The sequence below is a fragment of the Peromyscus californicus genome, unplaced genomic scaffold (genome assembly GCF_007827085.1).
Source record: "Peromyscus californicus insignis strain IS unplaced genomic scaffold, ASM782708v3 Scaffold_22__1_contigs__length_63687245, whole genome shotgun sequence".
NCBI lineage: Eukaryota > Metazoa > Chordata > Mammalia > Rodentia > Cricetidae > Peromyscus > Peromyscus californicus.
Window position 1 is genome coordinate 6,186,427 of NW_026294525.1, and position 19,799 is coordinate 6,206,225.

General features: G+C 49.7%; 1 protein-coding gene and 1 long non-coding RNA gene across 8 annotated transcripts in view; one reads left to right on the forward strand and one right to left on the reverse strand.

Moving 5' to 3' along the window:
* Positions 1-3,079, reverse strand: part of Qki (QKI, KH domain containing RNA binding) — a 132,797-nt gene extending 129,718 nt beyond the window's left edge. For 6 of the 7 annotated variants that reach the window (XR_008221122.1, XM_052750827.1, XM_052750826.1 and 3 more), the window contains exon 1: positions 2,822-3,079. Coding sequence is in view for 5 of the 7 variants with exons in the window: in XM_052750827.1 (XP_052606787.1) it covers positions 2,822-2,963 (142 nt within the window). In the remaining 2 variants the exon portion in view is untranslated. Of the gene's footprint in view, positions 1-1,672; positions 1,694-2,821 lie in introns of those variants that run through there. The other variant, XM_052750831.1, reaches the window with a different exon arrangement.
* Positions 3,080-4,524: 1,445 nt separating this feature from the next.
* Positions 4,525-13,394, forward strand: LOC128118292 (uncharacterized). The gene is made up of 2 exons (XR_008221123.1): positions 4,525-8,508; positions 9,137-13,394. It is a non-coding gene; the product is annotated as an uncharacterized LOC128118292 (long non-coding RNA).
* Positions 13,395-19,799: the final 6,405 nt, after the last annotated feature.

The following is a 19,799-nucleotide window of genomic DNA, read 5'->3' on the forward strand; positions in this document are numbered from 1 at the left end:
AAAAACCACCCTGCTGAAGATACCGGGAAAGACTGGCACAGCTCACCAAGCGGGATCAACAGCCAACAACTCAAGGACTGACTACCTAGCTAGACTACGGACTACAGCCTCCTGTCTATGCTGGCAAGCATCAATGGAGTCTTTATCGTTCAAGTTTTAACAAGTAGGAAAAAACAGAACACTTCATTCCCAAATCTACTAACCAGCCAAGTGAAAATTCTCAAACAGAAACTATATTAAAAGCTCACTTTTAATACTGCTTGAAAAGTATTTTACATTTAAGATTGCTAGACAATCCCATTCAAAATTTCTAATTATCAGAGTAGAGTATATTAATGTCAATGAACAGTTTAATCCCTAAAGTGAAAGTTAGTTTTATGTGAATTTAAAAGTAATTTTTCTGCTAAGCATTACAGACAAAGGAGAGTGGAATCCCTGACCACAAACAGAAGTCCTGATTAATTTGTTGTGGACAATGAGAGGCCACAAGCGGGGAGCACAATTGCCAATTTTCACAATTAGGCCATCTAACAAGAAGATTAGGATGGTGCACTGAAGAAACCAGTATTTTCAAGTCAAGTTAAACTTATAGTAAGACTAACACGTACAGGAAAAAGCGTGTAACACCTAAGGACTGGCCTCTTTCCTGCTCTGATCTGATGAAAACAATCACACTTCCTACTCACTCCACTGTCTATTGTAAACACACATCTTTACACTGGCCTAACGCAGAAATTCCCAAGTACAGACAGAATGAGGTGAGAGATGGAGAAAACATGAAAAGAGGGAAAAAAACAAATATTACTTTGACTACTGTAATCCTAAACTAGCTTTCTTCTACATCTGAAACTCAAAGGGTTACTATTTCTAACCAGAGAAATCAACAAGCCTGAGCAGAAGCACTGACACACCTGAAATTCCGCCAGGTGGCTGCTTACGCCAACCTCAAACTAAGGTAGTCCGTTCTGGGCAGTCTGAAGGGCACATGAGCAGCCTTTCACAACTAACCCAAGAACTCCGACTAGTTTTCTATATAGCATATCCAAACTTTTTATAATCTCCACTGTCACTGGAGTATACACAGCATTTTAAAAATACATTGTAATTCATTTTAAATGCTGTCTAGTTGTGTAAGAGATTCCCCATAGACTATACTTTAAAAAATATATAATTTTCATCATAAAATGGATACTAATACCACGAAAACAACCAATAAGCCAAGTGAAAAAATAACAGTGTATTAGGTGTTTTCTCTGTAATCACAGTTGTGGATAAATCATGACAGGTGAAATCACCTAAAATTTAAGTTTCTACTGAATTCAATATAGGTCAATTATTAAGCAAGCTACATATTTTTGTTCCAAACATTTCCAAGGTTAAAAAAAAATAACTGGCGCCCCTTAGCGCTCACATTTGGAAATACTCAATTTAAGAGTTCCAGCCTTTTTTTTTTTTTGACATTCCAGAAAGTTTTCTGCCTCCACAATCTTTCAAATGCCAACACAAATAGGAAAGGCAAAACCCCTTAAAGGGGCAGCACAAGTTTTCTCCGGGGCATTTGAGACTAAGAGACACGCGGTCCCAACAGTGGAAAATGCCCCTTTCGATGCGTTACTGTCGTATGTTCACGCGGAATAGCCGAGTATTTTGTTTTAAGTCCTATGGCTCCTACCCAACAGAAGCTCTTAGGATGATTGTTCAAGCATCCTTTAGCTCGGAGATATCCAGTCTTTTGTTCTTCCCTGACATGCCTGCTCCTTAAGCAGAGGATTTGCTTTCTCCAGCTAGATTTGAAAATTTCCCAGATTCTTCTCGAGATCCTAAAATGCATTGTTCGTCTGCACAGCAGCAGTGTTCAGCTTCCTTTAGACAGTCCTCCCGCAGACTTGAAAAAACAAAAAAGAAAGTCCCCGCTCCTGGATGTTCAAAATGAACTTGTTGGTCCTATTTTCCGCGCCCCCCCCCCCGCGCCCCACGCCCCGGGAGGCCACACAAAGCCACAGCTACTGGAAACTAACACTCCAGGTCGCTGCTGGGAGAAGTTCTTAAAGGAATTCCAGAGCTGACCAGCACTCATCTCCTAGTCCTTCTTTGCTCCCCACAGCGCTCCCAACTCGGCTCCTGCAAACTTTCGCTCTATTTTATTCTCGTCCTTTCAAACTTCCAGCTCCCCGCCCTACAAACGCAGGCGGCTACGCCGGGAGCTAACCCTCCGCCCCAGTTCTCCCGAACTCGGATTCCGTTCAGGTCTGTCATCGCGGTATTTCGTACTCCTCTCCCCCCCACCACCACCACCACCACGACCAAAAAAAAAAAAAAAGTGAAGTTAAACTCCCAAACAGTTCTAGCTTCCCTAAACAAAGGACAAAAAGTGCTCCGCTCTGTCATCCAGTCCTCGCCTTCGGCCACACAAGCACTACTTTTCGGTATCCCACGCAATGTCTCGACATCTCAGAGTCCGCTCCCGGACTGCGGGGCCACACAACTCCGCCGGGGCCCCCGCGGGCAGGCGAGGCGAGGCGAGGCGGAGCTCGGGGACTCGCGTGGCCCGGCCGCATCGGCCGGGATGGCGGGGCTGCCCTCGGCCGCGCCGTCGGGAATCGGGAGCCGGCCGCAGCCCCACAAGCCCCGCGCGCTCCGGGGTCCGCCTGCCCTCGGGCCTGGCCCGGCCCCGGCCCGCCGCGAGCCGCCCGCGCCCTCCGGCCCTCCGGCCGGCCCGCCCGCCCGCCCGCCCGCCTGCCTTTGTGCGCCCGCCCGCCTGACCTTCCCGCCGCCCCGCCATCCCGGGCCGCCGCGCCGGGGGGTGTTGGGGAGGGCTCACCTTCGTCCAGCAGCCGCTCGAGGTGGTTGAAGATCCCGCAGAAGTTGGGCAGGCTGCTCATGAGCTTCTTGTCGTTCATCAGCTGCATCAAGTAATCTGGGGTGGGCTTCGGCTTCTCCTTCGTTTCCATTTCCCCGACCATATTCCAGGCTCCGCAGCTCACTCCGCCCGCCGCCGCCGCCGCCGCCGCCGCCGCCGGAGGAGAGGAGGGAGGGGCGGGGGCGAGCTCCGGCCGCCGGCCGCTCGGGACGCGGCGTCCCGCTGCTGCTGCTGCTGCTGCTGCCGCCGCCGCCGCCGCTGCTGCTCCGCGCCGGCTCCCGCTCCGGCTCCCGCGCCGCCGAGCCCCGGGGCGGCCGGCTCCGCGCGCCCGCCCGCCCGCCCGCCCCCCGCAGGCACTTTCGCCGCCCCGGCCCCGACGCGCCGCGGCCGCCGCTCTCGGGCCGCCCGGCGCGGCTTCCCCGCTTCGCGAGGCCGGCGGCGGAGGAGGCGGGTCTCGGGCCGAGCGCGGCGCTTAGGGGGGGACCCGGCTGCGCCGCGAGGAGCCCGGGGAAGGGCGGGCGGGGCGGGGGTGAGGGGGAAAGAGCCGCCGCCGCCGCCGCCGCCGCCGCTCGTCCGTCGGTCGGTCGGCCGGCCGGTCGCGCCCGCCGCCCTGCCCCTGCGCCGAGGCTCGCGAGTCTGCGGTGCTGCCCGCCGCGGCGCTCGCCCGCTCTCTGCTCCGCTCTCCTCCGCTCCGCTCTCTCCGCGTTGCCGCCGCTGCCGCTACCGCCGCCGCCGCCGCCGCCGCGCTCCGACTGCGCTCCTCCTCTTCCTCCGCGGCTCTCCTCCTCCTCACTCACTTGGCGGCGGAGTTCGCCTCAGTTCAGGCGGCGCTGCCGGCGGCGGCGGGGGGGAGGGGCGCGGGCAGGGCCGGGGGCGGGCGGCGGGCGGGGCCGCGCAGGGCGGCCGTTACGGGGCTGGGCGAGAGCTCCCGCCCCCCACCCCTGCACCCCCCCCCCCCAACCCCGCCGCCGCCGCCGCCGCCGCCCCTCCTGGCCGCTCGCGGGGTGGGACGGGCCCGAGCCGCGGCTGAGGGGAACGGACGCGCGCTGGCAGCGGCGGCGGGCGGCAGGCGGCGGCGGCCTGCGCGGGGCCGGGGTCGCGCGGCTGAGGGGCGTGGGCGGGGGGGGAGATGCGGGCGGCGGCGGCGCTGGCTCGTCGGCGCGCTGTGGCTGAGGCGGCGGGCGGCGGCGGCGGCGGGCGCGGTCGGGCGCGGCGGCTGAGAGGAATTCCGGCGGGACTCTGCGCTCGCCGCCGCCGCCGCCCCGGCCTCGCCTCTCGGCGCCTTACTATAGTTTGGGGATTTTTCTTTTCTTTTTAAATCTCTCGTCCACCTTCCTCGTTGCCCCTCAGAAAAGAGATTTTTTTTTTTTTTTTCTTTTTAACGTCCTGTTGCTTCACTAGAGAGGGAGCGGGGGGGGGGGACGACACACGACTCTCGGGTGGGCGTCACGTGGCCCGACACGTAGCCGTGAGGCGGAGGGCGCGTGCGCGCGTCGAGGGCTGTGGCCACGCCCCTTCCGAGGGTCGCTCCGCCCTGCCGGGCGGAGAGCGCGCCGGTGGGGGAGGGGCGGGGCCCGGCCCGGAGCGCGCCTGCGTGGGAGGGGGCGATGATGGGTCGGGGGGGGGGGCTTGGGGGGGTGTGCGCCGCCAGGGGTTCGGGACGGAGGAGCGGGGCGGAACCGTTCTGGCGCGGCGCCCACCTTGCGGGACGGACCGGCGGGCGGGCGGGCGGGCGGAGGGACCGGGCCGTCGGACCCCGGCTCGGGCGAGCCCGCATCCCGCCCGCGATGCTGGTGGGCAGCGGGCCGAGCTGGCGTGGGCGCCCGCGCCGCAGTCTCTATCGCCCGCTGCGGCGGGACTCCAGGGAGCTTTCCCCGGGGAGCCGGCACCGCCCCCCCCCCCACGCGTGACGGGCCTGGCGTCGCCGGGAGCTGCGAGGCGGTGGGCCCCCCCAGGACCGTGGGCGGAGACGGGACACGCGTGCGCACCCACGGGCGGGCTGGGCTCCACGCGGCGTGACGCGCGGTTCCGTTATCCTCCCGGCGGGTTCTGGTGGGAGGGGAGAGGAGCGGAGCGGGGGACCCGATCGGGGGGGTCATTGGTGGCGGAGATGCAGAAGAAGGGAGACTGCGTGAGGAGCACACGTTCGGGGTGGGGGGAAAGAAGTCAGTCAACGTCTGTTTCTGCGCACTTGGGGGGAAGAAAAAAAAAAGCAGTGCGCCAGAAAAAGGGCTTTCTTTCTATGCAGGATGACGGAGTTCTGCCTTTTACATTTGTTTGGGAAACAGTTTTCTGAATTGCAGCAATGAAGTCCTGTGATTTACAGGAGCTGTCAGTCATTAAGTCTGCATCATCCATGTTTTGTTGCGAGTTCTTTATAACGTGCACCATTAAAATGTAGACAAGATTATCAAATTAGCCTTGTTGAGAGTTGTCCCTGCCTATGATTTTCTGTGAATCATGTCACTGTATTTTAAATGTGAACGTAAGTAGGTGTTTTTGGTTTTTGGTTTTTTTTTTTAACTTTGCTTTACACAAATTCTAAAGAGCATTGTTAAGATTGTGTTGTACCAAATGTATTTGAAGCAATTTCAAATGCTCTTTCATAGCCAGTAGCTTCTAGCAATTTCATTGAAAGACCACTGGGTTTGTTTTTTGTTTTTAATTAAGTTACTTTGATAAAGCAAATGAATTTGCCTTGATGGACAACGTTAAAAACACATAAGTCAAATAATTTGAATTTCCAACAATAACTATAATAGTCCTTAGTACTGTAGAATATTCACCTTATTATCTCTTTAAACAAATTATGTAAATGTATGAAATAGCAATTTGATCAAAGGCTGTTTTACTTTTTCTAAATATGTTTCTTCAGAACCTAGAAAAATGAGAAGTTTGTGTCTTGCATATTATTAAAAAATATTTTGTTGCTGAATTATTCATGGGCTCTACGTGTGCAAGATGAAGTCCCTTTCTAAGGTGGTTTACTTAACTTCCTGGGCCCTGTGCTGACTGCTGCGCCTCTACAGTTCAGTCAATCAGAGCAGGCCTGTGGCTTAGGTACTACTGGCATCCCCATTACATAAAAGGAAACCCCGAAGAGGAAGAGGTAAACTCAATATTTACACAGCACTGTAGCTAATGAGTCCTGTCTGCCGTTCAGTCCAATTATATTTTATTCCAGAGTGCCGTTCCCACTTTACCACCCGTATCCAGTCCATTGAACCCATGATAGTGTTCCATCATTTTTGACCCGTAGGTTCAGCCACTTTTATAGTGTAGTTGAGACAAAAATGACACTGTCGGGCATCTTCATTCCCACGGATTAATCCCTGCTGGGCCCGTCGTTGGTATAGCTGCTATGGAGTGCAGAGTAAGGGCTTAAAGTACATGTGGATCCCTCCCCTGCTCAGTTTTCCCTGATTTCTCAGGTAAGGAAAAAAGAGAGTTTACCATGACCTGCCAGGCCCCAAGTGCTCTGCTCTTCTGCATGTTGCTGGCCAACCTCACTTCATGGATTCTAGTCTCCCTGGGACCCACCTTGACCTCTCCACCTGCTTGACATCTGTAGTACTCTGGACTTGGAATCCCCCTTGGAAAGCTCTTCCACTCCAAGTCTCATGCCACCACAACTCTATGTTAAGTTTTCAGGTCAAATTTTTCTCACACGCCATGTCAGATCTGTGGGTCAGTTTTTTTACCATCAGAGTAAAGACTTCACTTTGTTCCTTTTAGAATTCCTAACCCCCACAACAGCACATGATGTTTGTAGGTTTCCGTGACAAGCATGTTCAGAGAGGAGTGTCAGGGACTTGGTGCATACCAGAGGTCCAGATTCTTACCTAGATTATTTCTTTCAGGTCTCACCCAACATGTCGGGGAGGCGTGAGTAGCCCTATCTGAGAGATGAGATGGTTGGCTGCCTGAGAATAGTTTGGTGGCTAGTGGAGGGCTGTACAAGTACACATGCTGTCTTTGGAGCCACTGCCCTTTCCCGGGTGTCCATCCACAGGAAAGATCCCTCCTTTATCTGTCTTACACTCCTGTTTCTGCACATTGTGGACATCTTATAATATTCATCACTCAAAATGATGAATGCAGTGTAGACCACAAAGTTTGTTGGGATGTGCACCTTTCAGCCTTATCATTTTAACAATTATTATAGATCCTTTAGTTCTGTTATTACAAACATATCTTCATACAGTATTCAAAATGAGCAGGATAAATATACATGCCGCTGTGTATACACAGGTCCTTGTGAAGGTCCTTGTCATAGCTATTTCAGTGAAAAAGCATGTCATCTACTCTATTGACACTAAAATTGGCTCTTCATTCTAACACTGTAATTAGCCAGGAGTGGAAATGCACTTTCTGTTCTCTTAGTTTCATTGGCCCTACCAGCTTGCTGCATTTCTTGACATTTAAAATAAAAACTTACAGTATCCAAGCACTTCTGTCTTTATCACCATGGCGTCTTTACAAGAGCTAAAAAGTATTTTAAACTTCAGATTCAATGTTTGATGCCTTGGTTCCAATATTCTTTATAAAAAATAATTTAAATTTCCATTAAAGGAATGGGGGAGTCTAGGTATGTTAGTATACTTTACAGAACTTTTGAGTGGCCTCTTCATTGTTGAGAGGTTTATCAGATACTATTGGAAACATTGAAAATGATCGAGGACTCTGGTGAACTTCAAATGTCAGATAACTATGTAGATTAGGGCCTTGGGGGCTGTTTTTGTTGTTGTTGGGGGGGCGTGTCTTTTGGTTTTTAGCATGCCTTCTTTTCACTGAGGCATGTTTGTGTCTCTTGTAAGATGGGAAGCTCAGCCCCCTGAGCTGCTGTAGAATGATTGTGCCGCCTTTAGACCACTAATGAGTCCCTTCCAGATGTAGCACCAGCATCCAGCTTCCACCCGTGCCCAGCAGTTAAATATTAACTGGCAGTGTAAGGTTTCTGTTCATCTGACCCTGTGGAGGTAAAAACACTCAGGCAGGATGCAGGCCCTCGCGCTCTGTAATCTGACCTTCATTCCACGTTTAAACAGATCTCCGAGGAAAAAATAACTGTTAATTATAGGACTGCGAGAATGAGCTTCAGATGCCCTCTGTTTTGATCGGTTCTCATACTGACTCACGGCATTAATTTCAGTAGTGCTTCTCTGGATTGGGCTAATTTCATGTTTTTTTCTCTTCAGGATCTAGGTCCCTCAGAATGAGTCAGTGGTGAGGTTATTTTAGCATGTTCCATAGATACCATTTGTTTCCCAGTGTGTTAATGTTAAACAGCTAATGTGGCTAAACACTTTATAAGCAAAGGATATAACTACTCCTGTCATCCCCAGACATTTAATCAAATGCCATTATCCTTACTACAACTTAGAGGCTGAATGTATCTCTCTAGTAATTGTGGCATAAGTGACTTCTAAACTGAGTTCCCAGAAGGTCAGTGAGAGACGGAAAGGAACCCTCTGGGGTGTCCGGCACTTTGGTTATTTCAGTACACTGCAGCCCTGAGTTGATAATTGCCTCCGTTTTACAGTTGAAGACAGTAAGGTTCAGAATGACTAGTCTCTCGGTCCGTAAATCCTGGAGGCAGGGTTCTTGTCAGACCTTCCAAGTGGACATGTGGCTGCCCCTTCCATAAGGTAAACCCAGATGCCTAGGAGCCATTGGCTCTTTTTCTTGGTATTTTACCCTGTCACTGATGTGGGATCTTTCACGTATGAAGCTCTGGTGTCTAATAGTGCTGGTGTTGTGCCAAGAAAATGAATCTGCTCGTGGCTGCTGGGGCGAGGAGAGTCAAGTTTGGTTACCCATGCTGTATTAGCTAGCCCCCCACACAGGAGAACACAGGCAGTGTCGACTGGACTTGAGAAGTTATTAGATAAAAGAGGAGACGTCAAGGGGAGAGGGGGCCATGTTCAGGGAGTCAGTGAAGAACGGAGGGGCCTGGATAGGATCAAGATACATTGTATAAGCCGGGCGGTGATGGCCCACGCCTTTAATCCCAGCACTCAGGAGGCAGAAGCAGACAGATCTCTGTGAGTTCAAGGCCAGCCTGGGCTACAGAGTGAGTTCCAGGACAGGCTCCAAAGCCGCACAGAGAAACCCTGTCTGGAAAAAAACAAAAAAACGAACAAAAAAAGGATACATTGTATACATGTATGAAATTTTGACAAATATTTAATATTTACCTTGCTCTCTGTGTGTGTATAAAGCCCTTAGGGTTTCCTTCCTCACAAAGCCTGAACCAGTGACTCCTTGTATCTGCAGGCTGGACTGGAGGAGCTCTGGTTTCTGGTTCCGGATTGTCTTCACCGAGAAGAGCAGATTGCTGTTGTATAGTCTCTGTGGTGACCCTCTAAGCAGATGACAAGAAATGCATTTAAAGCCATCAGCAGGCTGAGGACAGAACTCAAACAGAGCAACCTGCCTCCTGGACAAGAAGTACTGGGTCGCATCCCCAGCACTGCAAAAACAAACATCTTTACGTGTCCAATTTTGTACTCCAAAATCTTTTTTTAAGATATTTAACTGTTTTCATTTCCCTTAGATGTGTAATACTTAAGGCTGGAAGCTTTATATTTTTACATTTTCCAAAAACAAATTTCCCACCCAACACATCATAACTTTATAGCGTAACTTGGTAACAGTGGAACACTAAGACCCTTCCTGAAGAAATCTATTGCAGGCAGAACAGAAGGACCCCTTGAAGGCGGGAGCTGAGCTTTGCTCCTGCTGTTCCCTTCTTCACAGGGAGCCCACTTCCCACAGCTACTCTGAGTATCCTTATAAGACCATGTAGACAAACTTGAAATGAGGATGCTGGCGGAGCAGCTTCCGGGAGTCCAAAAGGTTTCTCTGCCTTCACTACAGGGAAATAGAAGGTCTGAGAGTTGGCTCCATGCGTTCAGTATTTCCAGGGATTTTCAGGGCTGGAGATCAATTGTTCTACCAATGAACCGGACCCCCACTCCTTTTTATTGGGCGGGGAGGAAGGGTGATGCACCTATGTACCATGTGTGTGGGGTAAGAGGGTAGCTTTGAAGAATCTCATCACCTTCCTCTTGAGGCAAGGCCCCCCTTGTTTTCCCTGCTGGCTCTCCAGGAGAGCTCACAGGCTTGCAGACCATTCCTTCCACCTTCTATCTGCTGGGACAAGTACTAAGATTACAGATGCAGGTTATACTAGCCAGCTTTTTTTTTTTATTTTAAAATCTGGATTCTAGGGATCAACTCAGGTCATGGGGCTTGCAGGGCATGTTCTTTTCCCACACTACCTCCCCACCCCACCTCCCTTTTTATGAGACAGTTTCCTTAGCTCAGGCTGGCCTTGGTCTTCCAGACAGGCCGCACACTGGTAATCCTGCCCCTACTTCCCAGTTACTGGGATGAGAGGTGTGTGTCCCATCCCTAGCTCGATTCAGTGATTCTTTGGAATATAAGAGATTTGTCTTAATAAGATATATCTGTGGTCCCCCTAAATCTGTAACAGCTCAGAGATAAGTTACCTCTAATTTCAGCATTAAAGGGGAACTGGTGTACAGTGATGTTACTTCCCTGTTACTTTCCCTTTATAATGTGTTTGAAGGTTGTGAGATGTCATGTGGTGCTGGGAACCACCAGGTTCTCTGAGAGCAGCAAGTGTTCTCAACTGTCTTCCCAGCCCTCATCATTATGTATTTGAATATAAGATTAAAAGCAGTTATTCACAGCCCTGATACTTATTCAATACAGCTTTATAAGCTTTCAAATGGTGTTGTTTTGTTTGATTTTTGAGACAAGGTCTGTAGCCAAAGCTGCGTAGCCTAGATCAACCTTGAACTCAGTACAACTCTTCTGCTGAATTTTGAAAGATTGGCATACCACTCTTTGCTACAGGCTGAGCCATGCAGTATATCCCATCTCCTTGTACCCCCAGGCTCTTCCTGGAGCCCTGCAGCCTAAGGTAGAATCTGCCTTCCAGGGCTTGGGGACATGCTCATCCTAGCATTCTTTAGAAACTTTTTAGTATTGCCTCTTTGTATCAGTCTCTACATACTTGGAAAACTATTTTGTTTGTATGTTCATTAAACCTGGATTTACTAGGTTTTACAAATTACAGTGAAGGTAGATAATATTTTGTCAAAAGTATGAACAGTTTCTTTAGGTACATATCCCAGTTTAGAAAGAAGATTAAAGAAGGGCCCTTACCCTATTCCAATGGAATGCCGAAACCTTAACCCTTCAGCATTGTCCTCTGCTTCTCCCAGGTTAATAATTGCAGAAATGGGTTGTTGGTAGAGTTAAATGCTAATTAACCACCACAGTGTGTGTGTTCAGCAGCTTACAGCCCTGCCTTAGCGGCCCTCATCCCCCTGCTGAGCCACACCATGGTGCCAGCATCTACCGTTTCCTCATCATTCTGTCCAGGCCAATCATCAGATCTGTACTGTTATGTAAGTAGACTTTAAGGGCCACCAACTTGAATAATCATCACTAATTGCGCCGTGTTTCTCTGAACAGCTGTGGATAGCATTGTTTTTGCATGGAAATAAAACGTGGCATGGGAAAATGAGTAACACTTTTTGTCTAACAGTTCCACACTGTGTGCCCTATATTTATAGTGTGTGTCTGGAATTAAGTAGCAGTGAGAAACTGCAAGCTCAAACTGTGGCAGACAGTGGGATGGGGTGGCACCCATGGAGTAGGATTCTGGGTCCAGATACAGCTGTCCGGGGATTAGGACGACCGTGGGGCGGAACTAGGAAAAGAAACGACTCAGCTGTGAAATCAGGACCGAGAAGAAGGAGCAAGGGGTTTAAAGACAGCCTTGTAGCTCTCATCAGCTGATGCGCCTCTAGTTCCCCTCCGAACAGCTAGGCAGGCCGCTGGTGGGCAGCGACAGTAGACCTTTCCTTGTGCCAGGTTCCTGACCTCTGTGGCCCAATGGCCAGACTTGACTTTCTCTTCCCCCTCAGCTGACCAGGTTTCAACACTACAGCTGGGCCTCTGCCTAGCTTCATGAACAGTATTGGCCCCAGCCAGGCTCTGACACTTCTCCAGATGGGGGCAGGGCGCAGACACTAAGTCTGCAATGGTGAGAGGTAACAGCCAAGTCCCAGTCGCTCAGTAGTGAACGACACAGGGGTGAGGAGCACTTCCATGTTTGAGCTCTTCTAGTACGTGTCTCCCTCTGCGCTGGATGGTAACACTGCAGCCCACAGCACCTCCATTTGCCAAGTCCTCAGCACTGCTTGCCCCCGGGTGATGTGGGTGTACTGCCATCTTTAAGCCCTGATTCATAAGGCAAAAGTCTTGAAATGTTCTTCCCGGGGAATGAGTGTGTCACCCAGCCCAAGGGTCCAAAAAAAGCAGCAGAGGAGGGCCCAGGTTCAAATCCCAGACTGATGTGTGAAAAGTGGCAACATAAATATATCAGGGTTACATGAGTGCATGCCTCTGTTTCCCATTGCTACCAAAAACACATACAAAGCAACATTAGGGATTTCTTTGAGCTCACAGTTTGAGGGTTCACATTACTGCAAGGCAGTCACAGCAGCGGGGAGTGGGACTGCTGGTCCTAGTGCATCCACAGTCAGGAAGCAGAGAGGGATTGCCAGGGCTCAGCTGGCTGTCTCCTTTTTATTCAGTTGGTCTGAGAGCCCCAGCCCAAGAAACGGTGCCACATACATTTGGTGGGTCTTCCCACCTCCATTAACTCAATGTAGAAATTCTGTCACTGACAGACAGAAATGTGTCCCCTAGGAAATTCTAAATCCCATCAAGGTAACTAGATTAAGTACCACACACTAAATTTTCAATCAATATTACCATTTTATAAATCAAAAGGGACCTGCATAAGCTCATATTGGTCAGCATGCATGTGTTTTGGAATATTTGTAAATATCTCTTCAGTACATAGAAATTTTATTCACACAGCTCAAAATCCGCGGTCATCATTTTTCTGTGGCTTCCAATTGCATAAACCACTTCCTACTGCTGATGCAGGAGGTAAAAGGTCCACAGCCTGTTGGGAAGGAGCTTAGACCCCAGCTGCCTATGCTGTCTGAAGCAACAGCTTCTCAGAAAGCTGGCCAGTTCTTTAACTCTCCACTACTGGATGGCAGAAGCAATCTGCAGTGGTTAGGTAGAGGCTTCTGCGCCCCCACCACTGCCCTGGAAGCAACTGGCCAGTTCCTAGAGGGGTGTAGAAGATCGTATCTTCTAGAGAGCTCAGTAGGTAAGTGGACAACTGCCGTCCTCCAAGCTGTGCTGGGACTCACCACACCACAGTGTAGATGCCACAGGGGTACTGCATCACTGACCCAGTGGCCTGGTGACAGGAACCAGAGGTGAAATGGAGACATCGGGCATGCTGACCCAGGCTTGTGATCTCAGCTACTTGAGATGCTGAGACAGGAGGACCAAGAAGAGTTCAAGGCCTGTCTGGACTACGGAGTGAGTTTAAGGCCAGATGGGTAATTTAGATCCCATCTTGATCTTAAAAAAAAAAAAAAGATCAAGAATTTACCTCAGTGGTAAAGTGCCTGCCTAGCATGTGCCCACCCTAGGTTCAGTTCCCTGTAGAAAGGAGATGGGAGCCAGCTTCGGGCTGTCTTAAGCCAAGCCAAGAAGTCTCTGGTCTCTATCCCTAGGAGCACAGTCCAACTGCAGGAGAGTGCCAGAGTCCTTACTGCCCACTCAGCAAGCTTCTGCTTCCTTCTCACCAGACATTTGGTCAGCAAGAGCCACAGCCCACTTTTTGTTTTAATCAGATACAATGGGGGAAAATAGCTCTTGCTTTGAGGAACTTAAACATCTTAGAGTGAGAAAACAGGGAGATGAACACATAGTCACAGGCGGCTACTGCAGACTCTTGTCCTTACATGGCATACGGCTCACTGTACGTTCTTCAGATGTCCCCTGAGGACCTCTTCATATCACCAATGGGCCCTTAGTGCCTGACATTATAGCTTCCATGGCTCAACTATGTGCCACCATCACTACCACCCACCTCCTAGGCCACGTGACCTGCAAAAGGAATTTACCACTGAAGCCAAAGGCATCATTTCAAAATGAAAGTCCGCACCATTAAACTAAGTTACTTAAAAAGAAAAAGAAAGCGCTCTGAAAAAGTGTGGTTTCCCAAAGAATCCCACACCCCACTGTAGCACTAATGTTGAACAAGATTTGCATTGGAATCGTATGTTTTATTCACCAGAGGCACCATGCTATCAGCAGACCCTCGGACACCATCCAGTCTGTTGTAACTGCAACCCTGACACCATAAGGGACTTACTGAGAACTTTCCTCTCTAGCTCAATTTCTGCGGGAGTGGTTTATGGTAACCCTTACACAGCACTTACGCAATAGTAAAGTCAATGCTGTGGCCCACAACACAAAATTTAAATAGCCTGTTTCATACCAGATTTCCCCACAGCAAAATCCTAATAATGTTACAAGTTATCTGCACTCAGTCCCAACCCCCACCCCCATCCCCTTGGGCTTTCCTGGCTCTGGGCCTCAAGGTCTCCCCAGGTTGTCTCCTACTCTGTGTCATCATGGGGTCCCAGTATTGGTGCCCATCAGGCCTAAGGTCCCAGGAAAGACTATCAAAATGGTTGCCAGTTACTCTAATCATGAAGCTGGCTGATTTAACATGATGGGACCCCTTACCATGTATGCACATCAGCACTGTTAAGATGTACCCCCGTGAACCTTGTTACAGCTGACTGTCAATTGTGCTTCCTGAAGGTAAACTTGGATAGCACATTGGAGAAATAGTTTGCTTGAATTTGATTATTATTTGCTCTCCATTTGACATAGGATTCTGTTGTCTAAACTCGATCTTAACAACGTTCATTCAGGATGTCATTATGGCGAAGGGAATCACAGAAGAAGAGGAAAGCATCCCAGAAAGAGCTGAAACAGGCAAAGCACCCCCACACCTCCTTTGCTAGGAAATAAAACTGCAAGCAGTTTGGGTTTGTTTTTTTCTTCTTTCCAAAGGTCCAAACACCAAGAGACCACTTCTCAGCCAGTAGCTCAGCGTGAAGCGCCTCCACTCCGTGTTTGCATGGCTGGGTCCTTGCCTGTGCCCCGCAGTTCAAGGCAGCTCTGTAGTGCTACAGTCTTGGTGCTTGTTTGGAATCATGTGCAACATCTAGTTCATTGAAGAAGAAAAAACCCTGACTTCTGCATAATGTTGGGAAACAGTCCTTGTATCTGTCATTTATTCTTAATTGTAATTGGAGTAAATTACTAATTAACTTCAGAAAAACTAAAAATAAATGAATATTTTTTTAAAAGGATAGGACACTTTGTCTTTGCCCTCAAGAATCAAATGGAGACAGTGTGGTGGCCTGCTCCTGTGATCCCAGCACATGGTAGGCAGACGTGGGAATATCTAGAGTTCAAGGTCAGCCTGTCTCAAAAAGCAATACAAGGGACAAACAAAGAGAAGCCCTGGATCTTCCTGCTAATTAAAACTTACAGCATATTCCACCTGTCCTGGCGTGCTTGCTTCATAGCCTAGAGCCATACCCCCACAGTCCAAACAACTCTAGGGCCCATGCTCACCCTGGGCAAGGATACACATTGGGTCTTCTCGGCCCTCAGTGTCTTTGACCCCCAAGCTCTCACAGGGTATTTGCTTATCTTGACACCCTTCCGCTCTAAGGTAACCTGCACTATGATGAGAGGTCAGTGCAGGCTCTGTGGGAATGCCTGCGGCAGTCTCCGCATGCATCCACTCGGTGATCTCCAGAAAACCACCATGTCTACTACAAATGTCTACTGTGCCCAGGGAGCTCTCAGCCACCTGGCCCTCCCTCTCCACCTCAGTAAACCCCCGCAGCCCTGCAGCCCTGACTACCTCCCCAGTTCTGCACCAGGTCTCCTCTCCTCAGGCTGCCTGCAGAGCTTAGCTCAGCTTCCACAACCTCATCCTCATCCCTGCTGCCTCCAAAACAAACACAAATTAGCCAAAGGACAAAGGCGTTTCTGTGACAGAAAGGTCAGAGTTTTAGAAATGACCAAGCCTGGGAAAATCACAAGGTTGCTGAAGGGTCTGAACTCCCCAGCAGTGGTTTCCAGAGGCTGTCCTCATTTACATTTCAACAGAGACCTGGGTCAACCGCTTCCAACCTTTCCTAAACATTCTTACCAATCTTAAATTAAGTGCAGGCTCCAGGCACCTTCTCTGTTCTTGGATTTTGTCTACTCTTGGGGAGCCTAAGCTCAACCCCTGACATCCATTCTCCCACCCTTCAAAGGGTCCTTTCTCTCTTGGGCATCTGTCTTGGATGTCCTGATTGATGTACTGGGTAGCTGTTCCAGCTTTGACCTAGAAGTACTACCCTCATTGAGGCTTCCGGTAACTGTCACGCCTATGAGGTAGGGCCGAGACAAAAGCCCTTAAGACCTAAGATCCGGCCATGCTGGCTCTCTTGGTTCCTGGACCCTGGATGCTAGAGGTAGACCAAGCAGAGTTCTCCAGGGAACACCGCTGGACTGCACTTCACCTCTCCCGGACCCTGTAACCTTATCCCTTTACTTGTAAGTTACCCCACAAAATAAACCTCCCTTTTAACTACGTGGAGTTGCCTTAACACTTCCACCAATATCCTGACTTTACATTTCCCACTATGTCTCTCAAGAAGCACCTCACATCTGGGGTCTTCGGAAATTGTCCTAACTATAGCCGTTTGCATGAGCTATCTGCCATAGGCTCAGGCATTTGAATACATGATCTGTAGTTGATGAGGCTGTTTGGGGAGGCTTAAGAGTTTGGGCTTTGTTGGAGGAGATGTGTCAATGGAGGTAGGTTTTGAAAGTTTAAAGACTCTATTTCCAGTTCTCTCTCTCTGCTCTTTGCTGTCAGTTCAAGATGTGAGACCTCAGCTTCCTGCTCCCGCTGTCACACCGTTACTCCACAATCATGGACTCTGACCTTCTGGAACCGTAAGCCCAAATAAACTCTTATCTAAGTTGCTTTGGTCATGGTGTTTTACCACAGCCACAGAACGTAACTAAGACACTGCCCTCCCCTCTCCCTCCTGGGGAGAGCCTCATTTAAGAACCTGCCAAGTGCTTTTCCAGTCTCTACTGGGTGTCTATCTATTCTTACATAGCTTGTCACTGGACTTATGCTGGCCCTGAGAGGTAAAATGGCATGATGACCTAAGGCTCTGTCCCCTTTGTGTGACCTTGGGCAGGCAGCCTGGTCTCAGCAGTCCTCATGTTTCTCAGCTACAAAATAGGAAGGCCAGTACCATCTATTCAGAGACAGTGGTGGGTGCCCAGAACAGCATAACTAGGCACAGTAGCACAGGCCTAAAATCCCAGCTATTGGGGGACAGAGCAGAATCAGAAGTTCAGGATCGTCCTTGGTTACATGGAGAGGTCATGGCCAGCCTGGGACCATGCAACCCTGTCTTACAATAAAAATAAAGGTCCTCTGCCTCTGTGTACATATGATGGTTCTTCAATACATACTGACTTCTACTATAATTCTTACTAACATCTAGTTATTACTCTTAACCTGGCTCACCTTGCCAAGTACAGTGAGAAACATGGGCATTTAGAGATAAGTGCTAATCTGTACCTTCAAGAAATTCTCAGGGTACTAAAGGGGTGAGCACCAAGGAATGGGCTGCCTCTCAATGGGAATATGCTTGGGGTCTTTTTTGTTTGTTTCTGTGAGATAAGGTCTCTCTATGTATAGCTCTGGCTATCCTGGAACTCTCTATGTAGACGAGGCTGGCCTCAAAGTCATAGAGATCTGCCTGCCTATGCCTCCCGAGTGCTTGGGATTAAAGGTATACACCACTGTGCCTGGCCTATGCTTGGGGACTTTGGGGGACACTGAACAGAAGCAGCTCCCTCCACCAGTGAGTAAGAGCAGAGGAAGGTTATGCAGAGAAAGCTCCTAAAGTTGCTGCCCTGAGCTAGACAGGAGATGAGAGGGAGCTGCCTCTCACAAATGGAGGAAAGGACACCCTACCAGCAAGACAAGACATGCCCTTAGTGGTATGTGGCTGCCTCACCAACTCCTGAAATATAGTTCATGCATATTGTCTCCATAGGCTGTCAGGGGAAAAGGCCCTCTGGAGCCTGCCCCTGTGGTTATATCTCAGTTTTAAAGCCCCACCTCCAGATGAGCCTTCCTCTGGGACACTGTGCATGAGGTGCGAAGCATGTCGGCATGGCTTCCAGTGGTTGAGTGCTCTTTCGGAGCCCGGCACTCCCACACCTTCCTAAACTTCTCTCAGAGTCCCCAACAGCAACTCCATGTCATCAGCTCATCCTCTGTCAGATCCCGGCTCCACCAATTTCTAGGTTTGCAGGTAAATGACCTCTCTGACTCCGCTTCTCCCTCTCCCCGTGAGGGTGCACCCCACACACTGATGTGGGGTAGTAGATACTGTGAGTGGGTCTATGGGGACCGTCACAACAGTGCAGGAGTGCATGGGTGAGGTGGAGATTGGTGATAGCTTAGTAAACTTTATTCCGCTTTCCTCCTGGACACAAAGCCTCCATTTCACACCTCCCTGGAGGCCAGGTGTGGCCATGTGATGGGTTCCAGTCAACAGGATATGAACTGAAGTGGTTCCAGGTCTGGCCAGAGCCCTCATCCCACTGTCCATTGTTGCCTGACTGGTTTCAGCCAGCAGGGAAGAGGAGCCTTGTGGAAGACATGGGCCCCACAATGACAGCATGGACAAAGGCCATCCTTCAGAATGTTCCCTTGCCATGATTCCCAAATCAAGTTTTGTTGTAGCTCCGCCAACACACAGGCCATGGACAGATATCCTGAGCTGGAGGAAGGGCCAGTGCTGAAATGGAGTGTGAGTCATACGGTTGTTGTGTGTCCAGCATGCTCCCCATCCTTCACCTTCCTATAACAAGAGTTACTTCCTCACCCCCTTTCTGGGAAATCTGCTGAATGATTTTGGTGACTTACTGCCTCAGTCACCAGATTGACCAGGTGGTCCACGATGGGTGGAGGGGTGCACACCATTGGTCACACTGACTGGTTCAAGGATAGCTACTACCTGACCCAAAGCAGGCTAAATCGAGCACCGTGGCAAGTGTTGGTGAAGCTGGCTGTCTACAGAAAACAGGGCCTCAGAGTTTACCAGCTTTGCCCAGGTAGCCCTGGTTCCCCTGGCCTCTGGCTCAGGCACGGTGCCCTACACACACACACACACACACACACACACACACACACACACACACACTCTCATTCACTCACTGAGAACTGTCTTGACAATCCTATCTTCATAGTACACAGACTGTTAAAATTCTCTAAATGGTCAGGAGCCATCTCAGGCCTTACTCCTGTGTGACCACAGCTGGTGATAGTCTCAGGAGGGGCTCACTGCTGTGTGAACTTTACAAGACCCTCTTAAGACGCCCGCAAGGCAACCACCCCTGCTCCTTTTCAATGAACTGCCGTATTGAAGGTTTCTTTTTTTTTTTAAGTTTTATTTTTTTGGGGGTGGGGGTGAAGGAGTGTTCGAGACAGGGTTTCTCTGTGCAGCTCTGACTGTCCTGGAACTAGCTTTGTAGAACTCAGAGATCCACCTGCTTCTGAGGTATATGGCTGCCACACCACCTGGCTTTATTAAAGGTCTCTTAAAGTAAGTAGGGGACTGGGAGGAGACTGGAAATTTTTGTGAATTTTTGCTTATTTTCTTTTAAAAATAATATAAAACGTAACCACTAGTATCTGTTCACTTGCATTTAAAGCAACATAGTTGCAATCTCAGGTATTTCCAAAATGTGAAATACCAAAGTGAGCTATTTTCTTCAGTTAATTATTCAGGCTATCCTCACTATGAGTATATGCCCCAAATTGAGCAGGATCGTTTATAAGACCTCTAATCCGTTTGTTTTGTCTCAGTCACTGTAAGGCATCACAAGGCTTTAGCTGGAGAACCAATCCCTTTTC